Below are 18,889 nucleotides of genomic sequence, written 5' to 3'. Positions count from 1 at the left end.
TGGCATCTATGGCGGGGCGTTCAGTGGGATGTTTGCACGTGGTTTCCCCCAGGGACCACACGGGACACGCAAAGCCCTTACTGATGTCCTCTGCAAAGATGATGCTGGTCAGGCGGGCAGGCTGGGACAAACGGGCTTGCACCACCGCCTTCTGGGAGCACTGCTGCTCGTCCGGGCCCAGCGGCTCGATGCTGGCCACCTCTGGCCGGGTTGATGACCTGTGGTAAGAAGACAAACATTTGCTCTCTGAATCCATCCCACAAGGCACAGCTGGGAGCAGAAGCCAAAGCCATGGCTCCCCATCTGAGGCTCTGTCACAGACTCAAACACAGAATAAAGGTGAGCAGTCTCCACAAACTTCAAATCCAGAGGAGAAACAGGGCCCAGCCAAGACCCCCCTGATAGGAGGGGGACAACTTGTGGACGTGGAACCTCTGCACACACCCCCATGCTGAAATAACCCAGCAGGAGACCAAAGACTTGGAAGCCACCTCAATGTTCACTAGATAGGCACCTTATGAGACTATTCTGTGGGCTTGAAAGTAATTCTACACCAGGAGGAAAACTGCCTATGGTCTCCGGTGAAGAAAAGACACGATGTACCTCTCATGACCTCTACGCCAGGCCTGGCACACAGCAGGCTCCAACTTTAGCTTCCATCCCCAAATAAATTCTACCAAAGATGAAGATGACCACAATGACTTCAAGCCCCCATGTGATGGAGCCAACATCATGTCGATGTCGTTAAGAAAGGCAGATCAACACACAAACAAATGAATCAGCCAAATCTGGGAGGGGGTTTCCCATGGAGAGACGGGCCTCCAGAATAAAAGGAAGGGACAGCATGAGTCTGGGAGGTATCCAGGATCAGGGCCATGGTTTCTCACCTACAGATTGCGATACAACAGTTCCCATTGAGGTGAGATGGGAGCGAAGGATGCGAGCAGAGTGGACACACCACAAAGGTCAGAGGATGAGCACTACCCTTACAGCTGTCTGCAGAGAGCGCTCAGGGAAGCCTCTCTGAAGTGGCCACTCAGTGACACCATGCAAACACTGGTGTATCAGGCAGGGGACCAGTCAGCCAAGGCCCTGAGGTTGAAAGCAGCTAGGTGTGCTCGGAGAATGAAAGGGCTCCAGAAGGTAAGAGGTGCTAAGCTCCAGGAGAATGGCAGGGGCTGAGGTCAGTGATTGAAGTCAAGGAGATAGTGGGTTTTGAGGTCAAGGAGATGCCCAGGGTCAGAGTTCAAGGAGATGGCAGGGGCTTAGTCAAGTTGATGGCTGGGGGTTAGGTCAAAGAGACAGGAGGAGCTGAAGTCAAGAAGATGGGAGGTGATGAGGCCAGGAGGCATGGGAGCCACAGTAAGGAGCTTCCGTTTATTCAAAGGGCGATGACAAGTCACTGGGGATCGTGAGCCAGTGACCATTCCAGTCTGATGTACATTTGTAGAGCAGAGAATACGGTGCTGCCCTCAGGGAGCTGCCAGTGCCTGAGGACCCAGCAAAGGGGAACCTACTTCGCAGAGAATTCGATGCTCCTTCCTAGGGCTACACTCAGCACAGCACCCAGCAGAGCGGGCACATTGTGTCTCTACTTCCTTCCCGGCCTCGGCTTACACTCACTGATACATCAATGTCCTGGAATATTTAAAAGGAAACGTGTAAAAACTGCCTGGTGTTTAAAAGCAGTAATGTTAAACACACCCAAACAGACCTCTCCATGTTCTCCAGTTTGATGCCAAGTGTCTCTCCCAGAGCCAAGTCGGCACAGCAGTGAATGCAAACACACCTAAGGGCTTCGACTGCAGACATCACAGGCACGCGAGCCGCTGGCAAGGTGCCTGGAAATGCTCTGCAATGACCCTCGCCCACAGTTAGGAAAGAAGCCTAAGCCCCTGGGAAAATGCATCTGTGGTCCTGTCACTGAGAGGCTTCAGAGACTGAGGGCGTGCAACAACATGGCCAAGAACACACAGGAGGTGAGCGAGGGTCCTGTGGCAAAACGTCCACACCCATGCCGGAAACACCCCCCACTTAACTGGCCACAGCTTGGAACACTTAAGAGCATTTCAAAGGACATTAAGCCTTCCAGACATGTGCACACACATGCATGTATGCACACACCACACGTACTGTAGAAACAACACCAAATTAGAAAGCTCACACAAATCAGAGGAGACAAAAAAGATGGGCAACTAAGTGCAATGCGGATGCTGGACTGCATCTAGGAACAGAAAAAGAACTTGAGTGGAGAAAATGGTTATACCAAACAGCCTAGAGTTTAGTGAACTGTCAGATACCAATGTCAGTTTCTTCATTTTGACAAGTGTCCCTGGTTATGGAAGATGTTAAAATTAGGTAAAGGGTTTACAGGAACTTGGTATTATCCTTGTAACTTTCCTGTAAATCTAAAATTACTCCAAATTTTAAAATTGTTTAAAAGACTAAGGACAGAGGGATGAATAGGCAGAACATAGAGGATTTTTTAGGGAAATGAAACTACTCTGTATGAGACTATAATAATACAAGGCGTTACACATTTGTCCAAACCTATAGAATGTACAACACCAAGCACAAACTATAATATAAACTATGGATTATGGACAATAATGTGTCAGTGTAGGCTCAACAGTTGTAATAAATGCACCACTCTAGTGTGGGATATTGATAATGGGGGATGCTGAGGGGAGGGGTGCTATATAGAAAATCCATCATTTGGCTAAATATTTGTATTAATGTGCAACAGTTCTGAAAAACAAAGTCTATTGGGAAAAAATAAGGACAATTCATCATTTCCTGCTTTTACCCGAGAAACACATGGTTTGTCTGTGTAACGGCACCTGGGAGCTAGAGATCCGGACTGCCGGTCTAGGATGTAACTGCCACTCCCTCTCCAAGCCTTAATCTCGAGAACAAACTAGGGACAGCACCTCTTTCCTCATTCCCTCACGCAGTGCGTTAATCTCAGACAGAGTCCCAGCAAATAAGTCACTGCTGGTCAGAACAGAGCTATCTGGTTCCAGTTGAAGAGGCATGAAGCCCTTCGTCCCGCACCCCTAGCCCTTCTCAGTCTGCACCTGCCATGCCAGGCAGCCTTCTGAGCCTGGCAGGGAACATGCACCTTTCACTGTGTGCCTACTGTTTGCAGGCTTCATTAAGTACAAGCAGCCCTGTGCAGTAGAAATATGAGGTGAACCACATTTAAAATGTTCTAATTGACTTATGAAAAAATGTAACAGTTAAAATTAATTTAATAGACTATGTTTAGAGCAGTTTTGGATTCATAGCAACACTGAGTGTCAAGTACAGGGATTTCCCCTCTGTGCCCTGCCTGCCATGTGCACATCCCCCTCCCCACGCGCCCACCCCCACCACCAACCTCCCCCATGAGGCGGAGTTATCTGTTACAGTGAGGAACCTGCATGGGCACAACATTGTCACCCAGAGTCCACAGCTCACACGGGGCTCATTTTTGGTGCTGTACACTCTATGGGTTTGGACAAGTATATATTGACGTGTGTCCACCAGTGTGGTATCATACAAATACTCTCTGCCAATTCATCCCTAATATTTTTTCAAAAGTCCCTATTGAGCCCTAGCTGGTTTGGCTCAGTGGATAGAGCGTTAGCCTGCGGACTGAAGGATCCCAGGTTCAATTCCAGCCAAGCGCACATGCCCGAGTTGTGGGCTCCATCCCCCCCAGTAGGGGACGTGCAGGAGGCAGCCAAGCAATGATTCTCTCTCATCATTGATGTTTCTATCTCCCTATCTCTCTTCCTTCCTCTCTGAAATCAATAAAAAATATATTTTTTAAGAAGTCCCTATTGAAAAGCCATATTAAAGAAAAATAACAGGTGGAATTAAATTTTTTAAATCTTCACTCAAGGATATGTTTTTATTGATTTTTAGAGAGAAAGGAAGGGAGAGGGGGAGAGAGAGAGAGAGAGACCCATCAGTTACCTCCCATATATGCCCTGACCTGGGATTGAACCCACAACCTCAGCTCCAACCTGTTACATAGGCAGCGCAACTGATAAAATTAATTTTAATAATACATATTACTTAATCCAACATACCACAAATATTATGTGGCCCCAGCAGCATGTCAAGGACTCCCAAGAGTGGCAAGTGGCTATGGGGCTGGACAGCCAGCTCTGAGGGCAGGCCCTCAGGTGGAGAGCCAGCCAGAGACAGTACTCCTAACTCACCGCTCCCGGGGGCATCTTCCGGTCTCTGCCAGGGGATGGCTGGGGGTGGCAAGTGCTGAGCCCTCCTACAACCTCTTACGAAAGGCTCTTTGCACTTAGGGCTGACACGGCACAGTCAGTGCAGCCCGGAGGGAAGACAGAGCAGCGTGCCTTACTCCCAGCTGCCTGAAGACAGCCAGACCCATGCAGGGAAAGAGCCCACGCACAGGCCTGGAGCTGTCTGGAATCCCTGCACCCACTCAACCTGGCTGAGCTCAGTGCAATGGGAGCCAGACTGGTCCTCACAAGGCCTCTGGGAGGGCTGGAAACACTTCAGAATAAATGAGAAGAGTCAGTAGCAGGCATGGCAAACTACCAGGGTGTGAACAGCCACATCCTCCACCCCACTGTCACTTGGGAATTTTCTCTGGGCTCCAGAATGCTCCATCTGAAGGCAAAGAGGCTCATCCCAACCTTCCACAGAGGGTTTAGGGCAGCCTCGGGTGGCGTTTCTGTTACCAGCAGGGGGTTCTTTTTAGTTATCTGACTCCTCCTAGGACATGCTGAAGCCATTTGCTTTGGCTGTGCTTTAAAGAGGTACAAAGAACACAGATTCCAGCGATGATATGTCATCGGGCCTCACTGTCCCCCTCACGGTGAGGTCCCAGTGGATCCACACTGTAACCTGCCCCCACTGAAGCCACATCTCCTACTCCAACAGCCCAATTCACTTGGATGCAACAGCATGTTCTGTTACAGAGCAGGTCCTGGCTCATGTGGCTTTTCTGCTGAGGGCAGGCTCCATTTTAAATTACCCGCCACTCCTCACAAAGGACGTGTGCTGCTCCATTTTAAATTACCCGCCACTCCTCACAAAGGACGTGTGCTGCTCCATTTTAAATTACCCGCCACTCCTCACAAAGGATGTGTGCTGCTCCAGCTCGCACATATTTGGCTCATCCATGCGCCTCTGCTGCTGGTGGGCGTATCTGCCCACCCTCCCCCACTCAACGACACCCCCCAAGGCCCCCTTGGAAGGGTTAAGGTCTTCCCCTGGGCCCTGTGTCTGGATGAGATCAGCAGGTAACCAGTGGGGTGAGTGAGAGGCTGCCCTCCCCAATGTGGTGGGCGTCACCCAGTCAGTCCGAGGCCTGCTGCTGAGCGGTAAGCAGCACTCTGTGACGGATCGTGGCCTTGCTCAGCTCCCTGCCTACTGACACCTGCTGGAAGGCGAAGTTCTGAGACAGCAGGGTGCTGCCACTCACTAGCCGTGTGACCTTGAGCAAATGACTTAACCTCTTCAGACCTCCATTTACTCTTCTATACGATGGGAATAAAAACAGTACCTGGTGCCAAGGGATAGAGTGGTTTAGTACAGTAACAAAGCTCTTATCACAGGGCCTTGCACACAGTAAGCTCTCAAGTTCAGAAAACAGGAGGAGGCGCCCAATAACGGGCATGTGGCCCTTCAGTATTTGACATGATTCTGAGCACAAGAACTCTGTTTTTTGAAGAAATGAAGAAAATGTGGGGCCTTCCATATTGTGATCATTTATGCTTGACCCTGTCCATCCTCTTCTCTTAATGAAGCCTGACCCTGATCCCTGCTGTCAGGGCCCCAAGAACGGCCTCTTCAATGTCCCCACCCTACCATCCTCAGAGCCACAAGCAAAAATTCAGGCCCAAGAGAGGGTCCCTGGTTCAAGGCCACATTGTTGGAAAGAGCCTCAACTTCCGACTTCAAGTCTAACCTCTGCTGAGAAGTCTCTCCTTCCCTCTCAGCTTTCACACCTCCATGCTCCATTCCTTGGCTTATACTATTCCCTCCATTTCACATGCCCTTCTCACCCACCCTCATGTTGCCCAACTCTCATGGCTCATGGCAAATGGCAACTCTTCCATGGACCCCTCTCTGATCCTCCTCACCTACCCTCCTCTCAGTTTCCACAGCACCACTGGTCCTCCTTGGGGCCCCTAGTTTATTCATTCATTCATTGAATCCATATTTATTGGGTTACGTGCAATGTCCCAGGCACTGTTCTAAGCTGGGGATACAACGAAGTACTAATTATACATTAATCCTCACCTTCACAGAGCTTACATTTCAGTGGGAAGAGAACAAGAATAATCAAAATGAGTGAATATGGGATCTTAGAAAATAGGGCTATGGAAAGCATAAAGCAGGGTAGGGAAAGGTTGTAATTTTCAGTAGCATGGTGAGAGCAAGCCTCGTGGAGAGGGTGACAGGGGAGCCGAGACCCACATGTCTGTAAAGGAGCAGCAGGCGTGGGCTCTTGGACATCCGGAAGAAGAGTGTCTGGGGGAAATGGATCAGCGAGTTCAAAGGCCCCGATACAATGGCTTGGCAATAACGCTTTCCCCGTCCGACTTCCCTGACGCTTCAGGCAAGGACAGGGCCTGTGGCTTGTTCACTTCTTGCCCCACTGCACTAGCATATGATTTTGGCACGTTTTTGTAGATGCCCTTTATCAGACTGTGAACTGATTCTCTTCTATTCCTGGTTTGCTGTAAATTTTTCTCATGAATGGTGTTGCTACTCTGCACCTATGGAGATTTTACGGCTTTTCCTCTTCATTCTGTTGATACGGTGAATTATACTGATTCCTTTGTTAATGTTAAACCAAACCTGCATTCCTGGGATTTACCCCAGTTGGTCATGATACATTATCCATTTTTATATTTTCCTGGAATTGATGTGCTAGTGTTTTGTTAAGGAATTTTGTGCTTTTGGTCTATGGATTTCTTTTCCTGGTAATGTATTTGTCTGGTTTGCAATCAGTGTAATGTTGGCCTTATAAAAATGATCTAGGCCAGTGGTCAGCAAACTCATTAGTCAACAGAGCCAAATATCAACAGTACAACGATTGAAATTTGAGAGCCAATATTTTTAAACTTAAACTATATAGGTAGGTACATTGTTATTAACTTAATTAGGGTACTCCTAAGCTGGCCTTTGCTAAAAACTCAAGGGGCCAAAGAGCTGCATGTGGCTTGTGAGCCGCAGTTTGCCGACCACTGATCTAGGAAATGATCATTCCTTCTCTCCTTCCTGAAAGAGTTTATAAAGGACTTATACTACTATCCTATATAATGAAGAGGTAATATGCAAATTGACCGTCACTCCAACAAAAGATGGCCGCCCCCATGTGGTCAAAGATGGCCACCCCCAAGTGGACACAAGATGGCTGCCACAAGATGGCCGGCAGGGGAGGGCAATTATGGGCAATAAGGCCAGCAGGGGAGGGCAGCTGGGGGGGACCCAGGCCTGCAGGGGAGGGCAATTGGTGGGGTGGACCAGGCCAGCAGGGGAGAGCAGTTGTGGGGGGTGAACAGGCCTGCAAGGAAGGGCAGTTGCGGGGGGTGGGGGGTGAACAGGCCTGCAGGGGAGGGCAGTTGGCAGGGGCCAGGCCTGCAGGGGAGGGCAGTTGGGGGCGACCAGGCCAGCAGGGGAGGGCAGTTAGGGGAGACCAGACCGGCAAGGGAGGGAAGTTAGGGGTGACCAGGCTGGCATGGGAAGGCAGTTAGGGGCAATCAGGCTGGCAGGGGAGTGGTTAGGGGGTGATAAGGCTGGCAGGCAGAAGTGGTTAGGGGTAAATAGGTAGGCAGGCAGGCGAGCAGTTTGGAGCCAGCAGTCCTGGATTGTGAGAGGGATCCCAGATTGGAGAGGGTGCAGGCTGGGCTGAGGGACACACACACACACACACACACACACACACACCGTGCACGAATTTCGTGCTCTGGGCCTCTAGTTTCTTCATAAATGTTCAAAGAATTTACAGGTAAGGCCAACTGGAATTAGAGTTTTCTTTATGGGAAGGTTTGTAATTATAAACTTTACCAAATGTCCTAAATGGGAAAAAATAAAAAATAAATAAAAGGCCTTTCCAAGTGTTTTCAGAACCATCCCCAAAGTCCTACACAGGAGGTGGGCCCAGGACACGACCTTACAGCTGGGAGACTGAGGCTCAAAGCCGGCCACACAGCAATGTCGCCTTCTTTCCGCTCATCATTCTCACTCACATCCCACCATGACCTCCACCCAGACCACAGCAGCTCCCTTCAAGCACCACACCCAGAGTATATCCGCCCTCTCTCACACACACAAACATCTAACAGCTCAACGAACAGGTGAGTGAGGCCAATGCACACACATGGGTGTCATTCCTGTAGGGGACCTGTGCTTGGTTTGGGTGGCCCGGCCTCCACTCACCTCTTTCAGTAACAGTGCTCAGATTTTTCTGTGGGTGCCGTCTCTTCTCCACTCTCAGACCATGAGCCCCAGAGTACTCAGACTGCTCTGGACACTAGGAAGCAGGTGCCCGGGGTCTGGGAATCAGCTGTGTGTTCCCCTGGTTTGCCAGGGTTCAGAACCAAGCATGTGCCCCACTAGACTTGACTGGGGGCTGCAGGGCTGGAATTGTTTTCTTGCTACCCCAGGAGAGCACCTGGCTGAAGTCAAGACCTGAGGACTGAGAGAACAAGTCCTGCTGAGAAGCCCCTGCAACACAGATGCCCAAAACAAATTCTTCCTGGCCTTCAGGTTTATGAGCCAGAACAACATGCCATTGTTTCATTTAAGCTATTGTGGTCTGAGTTTCCTGTTACATACAGTCAGAAGAATCTAGACACATGAAATCCCCCTGACTGAATTCTGTTAAGGTTCGTTGCCTTATTTCATTCAAACTGCTGGTACTATTTTTTTTTAAAGAAAAAACCTTTCATTTATTACTGTGCTTATTATGTGTCAGTCACAGAATGAAACACATCACAAATATTTCATTTTAATTCTATTAAAACCCCATTTGGTACACAAGGAAACCTCTGCATGATAAGTAATCTGCCTACATTCATACTCCTAGAAAAATGCCTCAGTCCAGCCTGGCTCTCGACCCCTGGTCTGGACATTGTCCCACTCCCTTGTGCTGAAGACACAGAGATTATTCAAAATAAGGACACAGGGAGAAACTAAGATGGCAGCATAGGTAAACACCTAAACTGCTGCCTCGCACAACAATTTCAAAACTACAACTAAAAGACAAAACGGACATCATCCAGAACCACAGGAAGGCTGGCTGAGTGGAAATTCTACAACCAGAAGGAAAGAGAAAAGCACATTGAGACTCAGAAGAGGTGCAGGAGGCAGAGATACTGAGAAGCGCGCACAGAGAGGACTGGCAACTGAGTGCGCGGCTGGCTTTCTAAAGCGGGAGGGAGACAAAAGTTCCCGAATGCACTGAACTCCAGTTCCGGGCAAGACTCTGGGGACTCAGAATCATTCGGGGAGAAACTGGACTGTCTGGCAGCGGGCGGAACTCAAGGGCGGCTTTCTCTCAGAGGTGCTTGCAACGATTACCACGGGACACTGAGACCCAGGGGCCTCATAGGGCAGGGCTGACGGGAAGCCAAGGCTGTCTGCTCCGCCCTGAGACTCCGCCCCATCCAAGCTGAGCACAGAGGCTTTTGCAAGTCTTGTCTCATAAGGGTGTCTCCAGCTCAGAAGTTCTCCCAGCGTAGACACAGCTGAACCTCACAGCCAATTGGCCTGGAGGTCAATTCCTCCCAGGGATAACAACAACAATCAAGGCTTAACCCTTTGCACTCGCTTGCTTTTTTCTCGATTCCTTTATTCTACTCGGGACTTAATTTTTTAAATACCCCAGATTTTACAAAGCGTGGCAGTAGAATAAAAAACTGGAGTTTCTTTTCATACAAACTTATTTATTTGGATTTTTTTATATTTCAAATTATTGATACATTCAAAGAGTATAAAAAGAGCTGCTACCGATGCTAACCATATCAAGTCACACTCGACGTCCGAGTGCAAAAGGTTAACTACAACAAGGCTGTGCACAACGCCCACAAAGGGGTGCACCAAGAGTGTCCACCTCAGGTAACTGCGGAGGCTGAGCCACTGGGCCCTATAGGACACCTAGCACACAAAGCTACCCTACCAACTCAGGGAAGCAGCCAAAATGCGGAGACAAAGAAACAGGTCACAAATGAAAGAAATGGAGGAAAACAAACTACTGGGTATAGAGTTCAAAACCACGGTTATAAGGTTTTTCAAGAATTTTCTAGAAAAGGCCAATAAATTTAGCAAGACCCTTGAGGATATGAAAAAGGACCAACTAGAAATTAAACATACACTGACTGAAATAAAAAATATTATACAGAAACCTAACAGCAGACTAGAGGACCACAAGAATCAAGTCAAAGATTTGAAATACAAAGAAGCAAAAAACACTCAACCGGAAAAGAAAAAAGAAAAAAGAATCCAAAAATATGAAGATAGTGTAAGGAGCCTCTGGACTACTTCAAGTGTACCAACATCCGAATTATGGGGGTGCCAGAAGAAGAGAGAGAGCAAGATACTGAAAACCTATTTGAAGAAATAATGACTGAAAACTTCCCCCACCTGGTGAAAGAAATAGACTTACAAGTCCAGGAAGCGCACAGAACCCCAAACAAAAGGAATCCAAAGAGGACCACACCAAGACACATTATATTAAAATGCCAAGAGCAAAAGACAAAGAGAGAATATTAAAAGCAGCAAGAGAAAAACAGTTAGTTACCTACAAGGGAGCACCCATATGATTGTCAGCTGATTTCTCAACAGAAACTATGCAGGCCAGACAGGAGTGGCAAGAAATATTCCAAGTGATGGATAGCAAGAACCTACAATCAAGATTACTCTACCCAGCAAAGCTATCATTCAGAATTGAAGGGCAGATAAAGAACTTCACAGATAAGAAAAAGCTAAAGGAGTTCATCACTGCCAAACCAGTATTATATGAAATGCTGAAAGGTATTCTTTAAGAAGAGGAAGAAGGAGAAAAAGGTAAAGATAAAAATTATGAACAACAAATACATATCTATCAACAAGTGAATCTAAAAATCAAGTGAATAAAAAAATCTGATGAACAGAATAAACTGGTGAATATAATAGAATCAGGGGCAAAGAAAGGGAGTGGACTGACAATTCTCGGGGGGAAAGGGGTGTGGGGGGTGCGGGAAGAGACTGGACAAAAATCGTACACCTATGGATGAGGACAGTGGGGGAGGGTAAGGGCAGAGGGGGGGGTGGGAACCAGGTGGAGGGGAGCTATTGGGGGGAAAAAGAGGAACAACTGTAATAATCTGAACAATAAAGAGTTATTAAAAAATATAATAATAAGGACAAAGGCCTCCCACCCCTGTCCACAGGGAGGGACCAGCTTCCAAACCTGGGCAGAAAATAGCCTTAACCTCTTCCTCAAACACCTCACACCCCACATGTATCCTTGACACTGTTTTTCAAGTGGCACTAACTGTTTTAAAACCCTCTGGAAGGAACGAGGTAAACCAACTGTTAGCTGAGAAGAGCTGGCTCATTTCCTCTTGCCTCCCAGGTCTGAGCGGCTCTGAAGCCAGTGACCTGGTTTTGGAAGCGGCTCTGTCACCGTCTGTGAGGCTCCTGGTCTCTGGCTCCCATTTGTGCCGTGGAAGTCATTCCTACAAGTGCTAAGTTTTGTTTTTAGGATGAAGTGGGGATAATATGCAAAGAGATTAGCAGAAAAAAACTGGTTCTGCTATGTTGGTTCCCTCTGCCACACCCCTCCTACAATATTCCAAGCCCCTGCCTCTGGCCACAGGGCCGCTGTCCCTCTGCCAGCCTTCCCCCACCTCTGGGCCCTTGCTGCATGCTGCTCTCCGGGATCCAGTCACATCCAGGTAACCCTTATATCCTCTCCTTATTGTTTCCTTTGAATTGATTCTTCTTTATAGAAACAGTACTTTAAAGGAAACCTGTATCAATTCTGTAAAGAGAAAGCTGCTATCGTTTGCCATACATCTGCAGTGACCATAAAAACAAGGTAAGTCAAAACAACGTTGCTAGATTCTGGGAAGGGGGAGGGGGTTCTGCACCATCATCGTCCTGCTCCCTCTGAAGACAGACCAACGTTAAAGGTGTGAAGGAAAGTAGAACGGTGGCTGCCGGAGCTGGAAGGAAGGGGATGAGGAGTTGGTGGCTGATGAGTATAGAGTTTCAACTGGGCACCAATGAAAGAGTCCTGGAGATGGATGGCGGTGATGGCTGCCCCACAGTATGAATGTATTCAATGCCACTGAACCGGTCACTTAAAAATGCTTAAGAAGTTAAATTTTATGCTATGTATATTTTACTGCAATTTTTTAAAGAAAAAAATATAAACAACATATTGGAACCAGAAATAAACGTTTATTTTGAGGAACTCTAAAGGACTGACACTGAATTTTGAAAGGGTAAAGCTTTCCCAATCTTAACGTCACATAAGGCCCTCGAACACACAGAACGTGCCTGGCGCCCTGGGAGGCACAGGAGCTGAGCAGAGGATGGGGAGCCCGGACAGGGAGGTTCGGGCCAGAAAACCACGGGAAGAAGAAAAGGGGAGAGCTGTGCCAAGGAGGGGGGGGGGGCAGTGGAAGTGAGAGCCCACCCTCTGTCCACCTGCAGGTCCAGCCCCTCCTGGGCAGAGTCAGGGCCTACAGGCCGGAAGATGAGCAGAAAGGGGAACCAAGAAACGAAGCAGGAAGTAACAACCCGGGCACCAGGTCAACTGAAAGGAACACACACTTCCAGGCACCTCCCTCTCTGGGTCTCATGAAGGGAGTTGAGCAAGGCCCCCAGTCCTGCAGGAGCTAAAGCTGCAGGCAGCCCCCAGGCCAGATGCAGAGGGGAGAGCAAGGCCCAGAGAACCAGTCCCAGGCTAAGGTCACACAACTCCTGACCCCGACCACGCCCTTCCTGTCTCCTAACCAGAGGCCACAAGGCCCCACAGGCCCGGCCCCTGCCAACCTCTCTAACCGCACCTCCCAACACCGCTCCCCTCACCAAACCTGCTTGTTTGTGCTCTTCCAACAAGCTCGGTAACGCCCCCCCCCCCGGCCCCCCCCAGGACCTCTGCACCTGCAGCTCCCTCCAGTTGGTCCCACTCAGGTTCCAGTGCCGCTCCAGCGGCTCCTCCTGGTTTCCCTCTACATAGTCACACGCGTCTCTGCAGCTCCACACAGCACACTGCTCATGTCCTCAGAGACTCACCACTAGGAACGTGGCCTGTACTTCCTTAGTTTATGCTCCAGAAAAGCAGGGTCTCCTCTGCTTGTCCAGTGTCACCCCGGGACCTGGAGTGGTACCTGGCTCATATAGTCACAAATATTCATGACCTACCTGTTCGTGAATCCCTAGCCCTCAACTGTGAAATATGCTGCCCTAGGGCACTCGGCCAGGACAGCTCTTCACAGTGAGCACCGTCCTGGGTGCCTGCCTGCAGGCATGTGGCATCTCTGCCAAAAATAACACCAAATACGACCCCCAGTGAGAACACACAAACACCATTCCAAGACCCCTGCAGAAGCATGGAGGAGGGAGACTAGTCTGAGTGTGTAAGGATGAACAGTGCCCACAAATGGGGTGTCAAGGGAAAAGTACTCCAGACCAGGGGACCAGAAGCACAGGCCACAGAAGGCCCAAGAATGGGTGCAGAGGTTGCAAACTGGTCAGCCTCCAGATGAATCAAGCCCACTTTTTGTAAGCTTCCACATTGTAAACGTTGTATTTTAATGTCAGAGCCTGATTAGCCAGTTCCCGTCAGGCCTACTGCCTCACCTGTCCAGCTTCCAACATGTGAACTACTCTGCTCTGCAGGCTGTCTGTGAACTCAGCAGAAGGTGCTGGAACTGGATGAGGTTCCAACGTGGCTCAGCATGTGGCGGGGTTCTGGAAGGAGCCAGAGGAAACCTCACCTCACCTTCTCTCCCCAACTTCAGCCTGCAAAGGGCTGCACGTGCTGTTCCTCCTGCGGGGGCAGGCAGCGGGACGCTGGGAAGTGCGTATCTCAGGGAAGTGATGGGCTCTCAGATGCGGGTCAGCAAGAACAAAGGGACTGTGGGTCTTTCGTGCCCACTGATTCTCAATGGGTCACCTGAGCTGCCTGGGACACGGCACACTCCAAGGACAAGCTCCACTGTACAGGGCCCCTGCAGCAGAAGGGGTCCCACTTGCCTCCCCAACAACCCTTACCCTTGTGGCTGAGAAGTGCGGGCTGTGGTGAGAGGGTGCACCTAGCTCAGGACCAAGCCTGGCAAGCACATCAGGCAGCTCCATGTCTCCGGCCGCCTGTGCACAACGCGATTCAGTGCGCACTGTGTATGCCCTGCCAGGTGCCAGGTGCTTTTCACCAGGCAGGCCCGGCCCCTGCCCCTCAGCTGTGGGAAGTACTGTTGCTCCGTTTATACCCACAACCCTGTCCAGTCAAACACCCTTGGCCATGAGGCTCCAACCAGAGGCCTGGGAGGCTGCACACACCCCTCCCCTCAGGAGCAGCCATGGCTGATTGGGTAAAAAAGTTCAGCTTGGTTTCCCCCTCACCTCAAGAGAGGACAACCTGCGTGCATGTCAACTCCAGAGGGTCCGGTGGATCAGCCCAAGGCTAGACCTTCTCTGAGACCACACCCTCACTCATCTCCCCTTCCCTATTCCACTTCTCGGCAAAGAACCCTTTTAATCAGCCACGCACACTAAATCCCTGTCTTGAGCTCTGCTTCTGGGAAACCAGACTAAGACACTCACTTCTCCAAGCCAGGGCAGCCCACTGAAGAATCCAGAAATCCTTGGACTTCAACCGAAGGAAAAGAATAAGCAGAAAATGTAACATCTACCTAGCAGAATAGTGCTCAGACACTGAATACCTAGGAAGATTTTGAAACAGCATAGAAAAGTACTTGGACTTTCATTTTAGCTGGTGGTTGGAAGAGAAAGAGGTTACCAAGTGGCCTAAATACCAGGTCTGAGATAAGAGGGAAAAAATAATGATTAAAAGGAAACTGAAATGGTGACTGATTGATTGTATTACAGCTGAAGAATTATGATATATTACTCTTTCCACAATTTTCCATATAATGTAATTTTTGTATAAAACATATCTTTAAAAAGGGCCTAATGAAATATACTCTATGGAGCATTTTCAATCACACAAAATATTTAAAAAGAATCAGGAACCTGTCACATAACCAGCAATGCTGAGTGTAACTGGAGGGATTCAATTAGTCTGGCAAATTAGCCAGAGGCTGTAAGTTCCTGAATGGGGCAGAACTGGAAGCGTCCTATGTCCTAGGACAGTGGTCGGCAAACTCATCAGTCAGCAGAGCCAAATATCAGCAGGACAACGATTGAAATTTCTCTGGAGAGCCAAGTTTTTTAAACTTGAACTTCTTCTAACGCCACTTCTTCAAAATGGACTCGCCCAGGCCGTGGTAGTTTGTGGAAGAGCCACACTCAAGGGGCCAAAGAGCCGCATGTGGCTCGCGAGCCGCAGTTTGCCAACCACGGTCCTATGGGATCTTCTCAGCTCACAGACCCATCACACTGAGGACATCACAGACAGCAGGTTCCTCTCTGAGGCTCAGACTGAAACATAGGCAGTTCAGACTGGATGATCTCTGGTTCCTCCGGCCCTAAAACTGTCCAATTGTTTGATGCTGTAAAATCAAGAAACAGGAGGACAAAACCGTTTCTTGGCTCGGGCATGTGATTTCAGTAGATTTGGAGCCTGACCTCAAATTCTATGGATAAGCAAAAGTAAGTCCAAGGTTCAGGAGAGTTTACGCTTTCTTTGTGTTCCATCACAGAGACTTAACAATGAACTCCTTGGATGCAGAGAACACTTCCTCCCAGGTTTAGATTACTGCAGACATACAGCTTGTCTGCATGCCAACTAAACCAGCGATTTTCAAGCAGTGTGCCAAAAGAAGTTGTAAAACATGCAACATGTGACTCTAGTCAGGGGCAATGACTTGTTTTCCCTTAGATTGTTAAATAAAAATTTTTAAAAAATGACAACAGCAAATACAACAAGAGCCATCTGGTGTGAATCAAAATTATATCTACTTTTTACCAGATTGGCAAAAAATATATATTTTGTTGTGCCACAGAATTTTAGTAATTAGTTTATGTGTACCATGAGATGAAAAAGGTGGAAAACCACTGAACTAAACAATAGATGATAAAACTAGGAACAGCACTACTAAAAATAAAGAAAGCATTTTCAGTACTTGACTGATGGAAGATTTTCCTGTGAAGGGGAAATCATAACCACCACACACCTGAGGAGACACGTAGAATGAGCAGTCACACACTTGCAATAAAAACTATGGATCAGATGCAAAACACGTTATAGCTCAGTTAAAGCTTTTCTGATGCGCCAGAGACTAAGTCCGTCGTTTTCCCCCTCCCTCCTAAGAAGCTATAACAAGTAAATTAAAATAACCCTAGTCTATCTGCTCCATTCAGAATAAAATGCAGTTAGAAAACACACACAAAAAAGATTGTTACTTCGGGGGGGGGGGGGGGTTTTACAGTTAAAGAAGCTCAGAGGAAGTAGCATACAAATACATCCAAAAGGACTCCTATGAAGCCAGCTGGGGTTTTTTTGTTGTTGTTGTGTGTGTGTTTTTTAAATATATTTTATTGATTTTTTACAGAGAGGAAGGGAGAGGGATAGAGAGTTAGAGAGTTAGAAACATCGATCAGCCGCCTCCTGCACACCCCCCACTGGGGATGTGCCCACAACCAAGGCACATGCCCCCGACCGGAATCGAACCTGGGACCCCTCAGTCCACAGGCCGACGCTCCATCCAGAGCCAAACCAGCCAGGGCAAGCCAGCTAGCTGTTTTTAATAACCAGCTTCCTCTTTCTCACCAATATATTAAGAGAACAGACAACGTCAACCAGAGAGTGAGCTTGTATCTCCTGCAAACCATGAACAGCTAAACTTCCCACACAAGACAAGGCCCTAGACAGGGATATAGAAAACTTAAAGCTAAAGACCAGCCTCTGACCGCCGGCCAGAAACAAGACCTTGCAGGCACAGAAGACACTAAACCCAAACTGCGAGTGGCTGACACAGCATGTCCTGATTTTAGGAGTCCAACTTACAGAGAAATAAAAAGGTGCAAGTAAGGAAAGACGCTGCTCTGGGCACCATACTTGCACAGACGAATCGTCAAACAAACGTAAAATACACACACACTTCTCTGTAATGTGATCCCACCCTTTTAAGCCACAACACAGACTCCGCTTTGAGACTGAAAGGAAGGGAGGAGCCAGGCAGGGGACGACCTCCTCCTTTTCATCTCTAGCCAGGCCCACCTTGGCAGGGCCTCAGTCACACCCAGGGCTGTCTCCACCCTGCGAGTAGAAGCGGATAATTCCCCATCTGCTGGGTGGAAGGGCTGCACCCCATCAGCCTGCCCAGCCAGCAGCCTGGCCAGGTCTCCCTGATGTGGGGAGGGGGAGCAGAGCCCTCTAGTTTCATTGGCATCACATCCCCACAATGGGTGCAGAATCCCTGAATTCCCCTGGGAAGCCAGCATAGGAGGCGTCTGAGACTGAGGCACCATGGCTAACGCCACTCTGAGACACTTGGGCCTGAGTCTGGTGTCTGGTTTCTCGCCTGTCAAACAGATCCCTAGTATTTCCTCCAAAAGACCTTTCGTCACAGGTTTATGTTCTTCCCAAAGATGCTGCAAGGAAATGATCTGACTCCCACACCCGCCTCCCACATTCTCCACAAACCGAATTCGCACCCCACAGGTGCCAGGTACGAGCACCCATCGCTAGGCTAGGCAGGGCCTGTGCACCTGCTCCCTGGCGTACGGAACAGGGACACTCCGGCCGCCAATCCGGCCCGGACGCCGGGCTCATTCCCCTCCGCACAGGAGGCCCGAGAGCCCTGGTCCCGAGCCAGCACGACCGCGTGGAGCCCCGGCTCCGAGGAGCCACGGAAAGCAGGTCACTGCCCGTGGGGCCGGTGCGGCCCCGGCAGAGGCCCGGCGGCGCCGCCCTACGCAGCGGGCGCCCCGCGTGCAGCCGCCGGTCCGGCCGCCGCACCTGCCGCCCGCGGCCCGGAGGAGCGCCCGGCCCCGCTCGCGCCACCGCTCCGCGCGGCGCACCCGCAGCGCCGCCCGCCGCCAGGCTCACCAGCGGTAGCAGCCCTCCGAGGCCTCCAGCGTGAAGTTGACGCGCGTGGCCCGCGTGAAGGGCAGCAGCACTTTGGGGATGTTGAGCTTGGCCGCCGCGGCGGGGCCCAGCGTCAGCAGCACTGCGAGCGCCAGTAGCGGCTGCAGCCGCCCCCGGGCCCGCGCCGCCGTCCGGGCCGGCCTCCCCTCCCGCGGCCCGGCTGCCCGCGCCGCCATCCTCACGCTTCACCTCCGGCGACCCGAGCGTCCTCGCGCTCCCCCTCGCGCCCGAAGTCCCGCCCGCGCGCCTGGCCGGCAGGTGATGAGCGCGGGGGGCGGGGCGGGGCGGGCGGCGCGGGGACTGGAGGGGCCGAGCTCGCCGCGACCCCCTCACGGCCGCGCGGGCGGAGGGCGGGGCTGCGGTGCGCGCCCCGGGCCTCGCAGTCCGGGTCTGAGATGGTGCGCGCTCTCGGGGACGAGGTGACGGGAGGAAGGGGGAGGGGGAGGGGAGGGGGAGGGGAGGGAGGAGGAGGGAGGAGGGGGAGGGGGGGAGTAGAGGAGGGATGCGGCGCAGCCCGCGCTCCCAGAGGGAGTAGGAGCGTAGGGGTGCGCGCCGCGTGGGGAGAGCCTGAGGGCGCGCGCCTGCGGGACACCTTGGACGACGGAAGCCCTGAGCCTGTTCTGGCTCCCACGTTCGCAGCCGGTG

At 50.4% G+C, this 18,889-nt stretch overlaps 1 protein-coding gene across 2 annotated transcripts in view; it reads right to left on the bottom strand.

The window, feature by feature from the left end:
• The window catches only part of NUP210 (nucleoporin 210), a 132,679-nt gene extending 114,069 nt beyond the window's left edge, over positions 1-18,610 (bottom strand). For both annotated transcript variants that reach the window (XM_079777076.1, XM_079777077.1), the window contains exons 1-2: positions 18,206-18,610; positions 82-218 (exon numbers count right to left, since the gene is read on the bottom strand). In XM_079777076.1, coding sequence (XP_079633202.1) covers positions 82-218; positions 18,206-18,420 — 352 coding nt within the window. In that variant the 5' untranslated portion in view covers positions 18,421-18,610. The remainder of the gene's footprint in view (positions 1-81; positions 219-18,205) is intronic.
• Positions 18,611-18,889: the final 279 nt, after the last annotated feature.

The sequence above is a fragment of the Cnephaeus nilssonii genome (assembly GCF_951640355.1).
Source record: "Cnephaeus nilssonii genome assembly, chromosome: 7".
NCBI classification, from domain to species: domain Eukaryota; kingdom Metazoa; phylum Chordata; class Mammalia; order Chiroptera; family Vespertilionidae; genus Cnephaeus; species Cnephaeus nilssonii.
The sequence above is the reverse complement of the archived record's forward strand: the minus strand, read 5'-3'. Positions and strand labels throughout refer to the sequence as shown.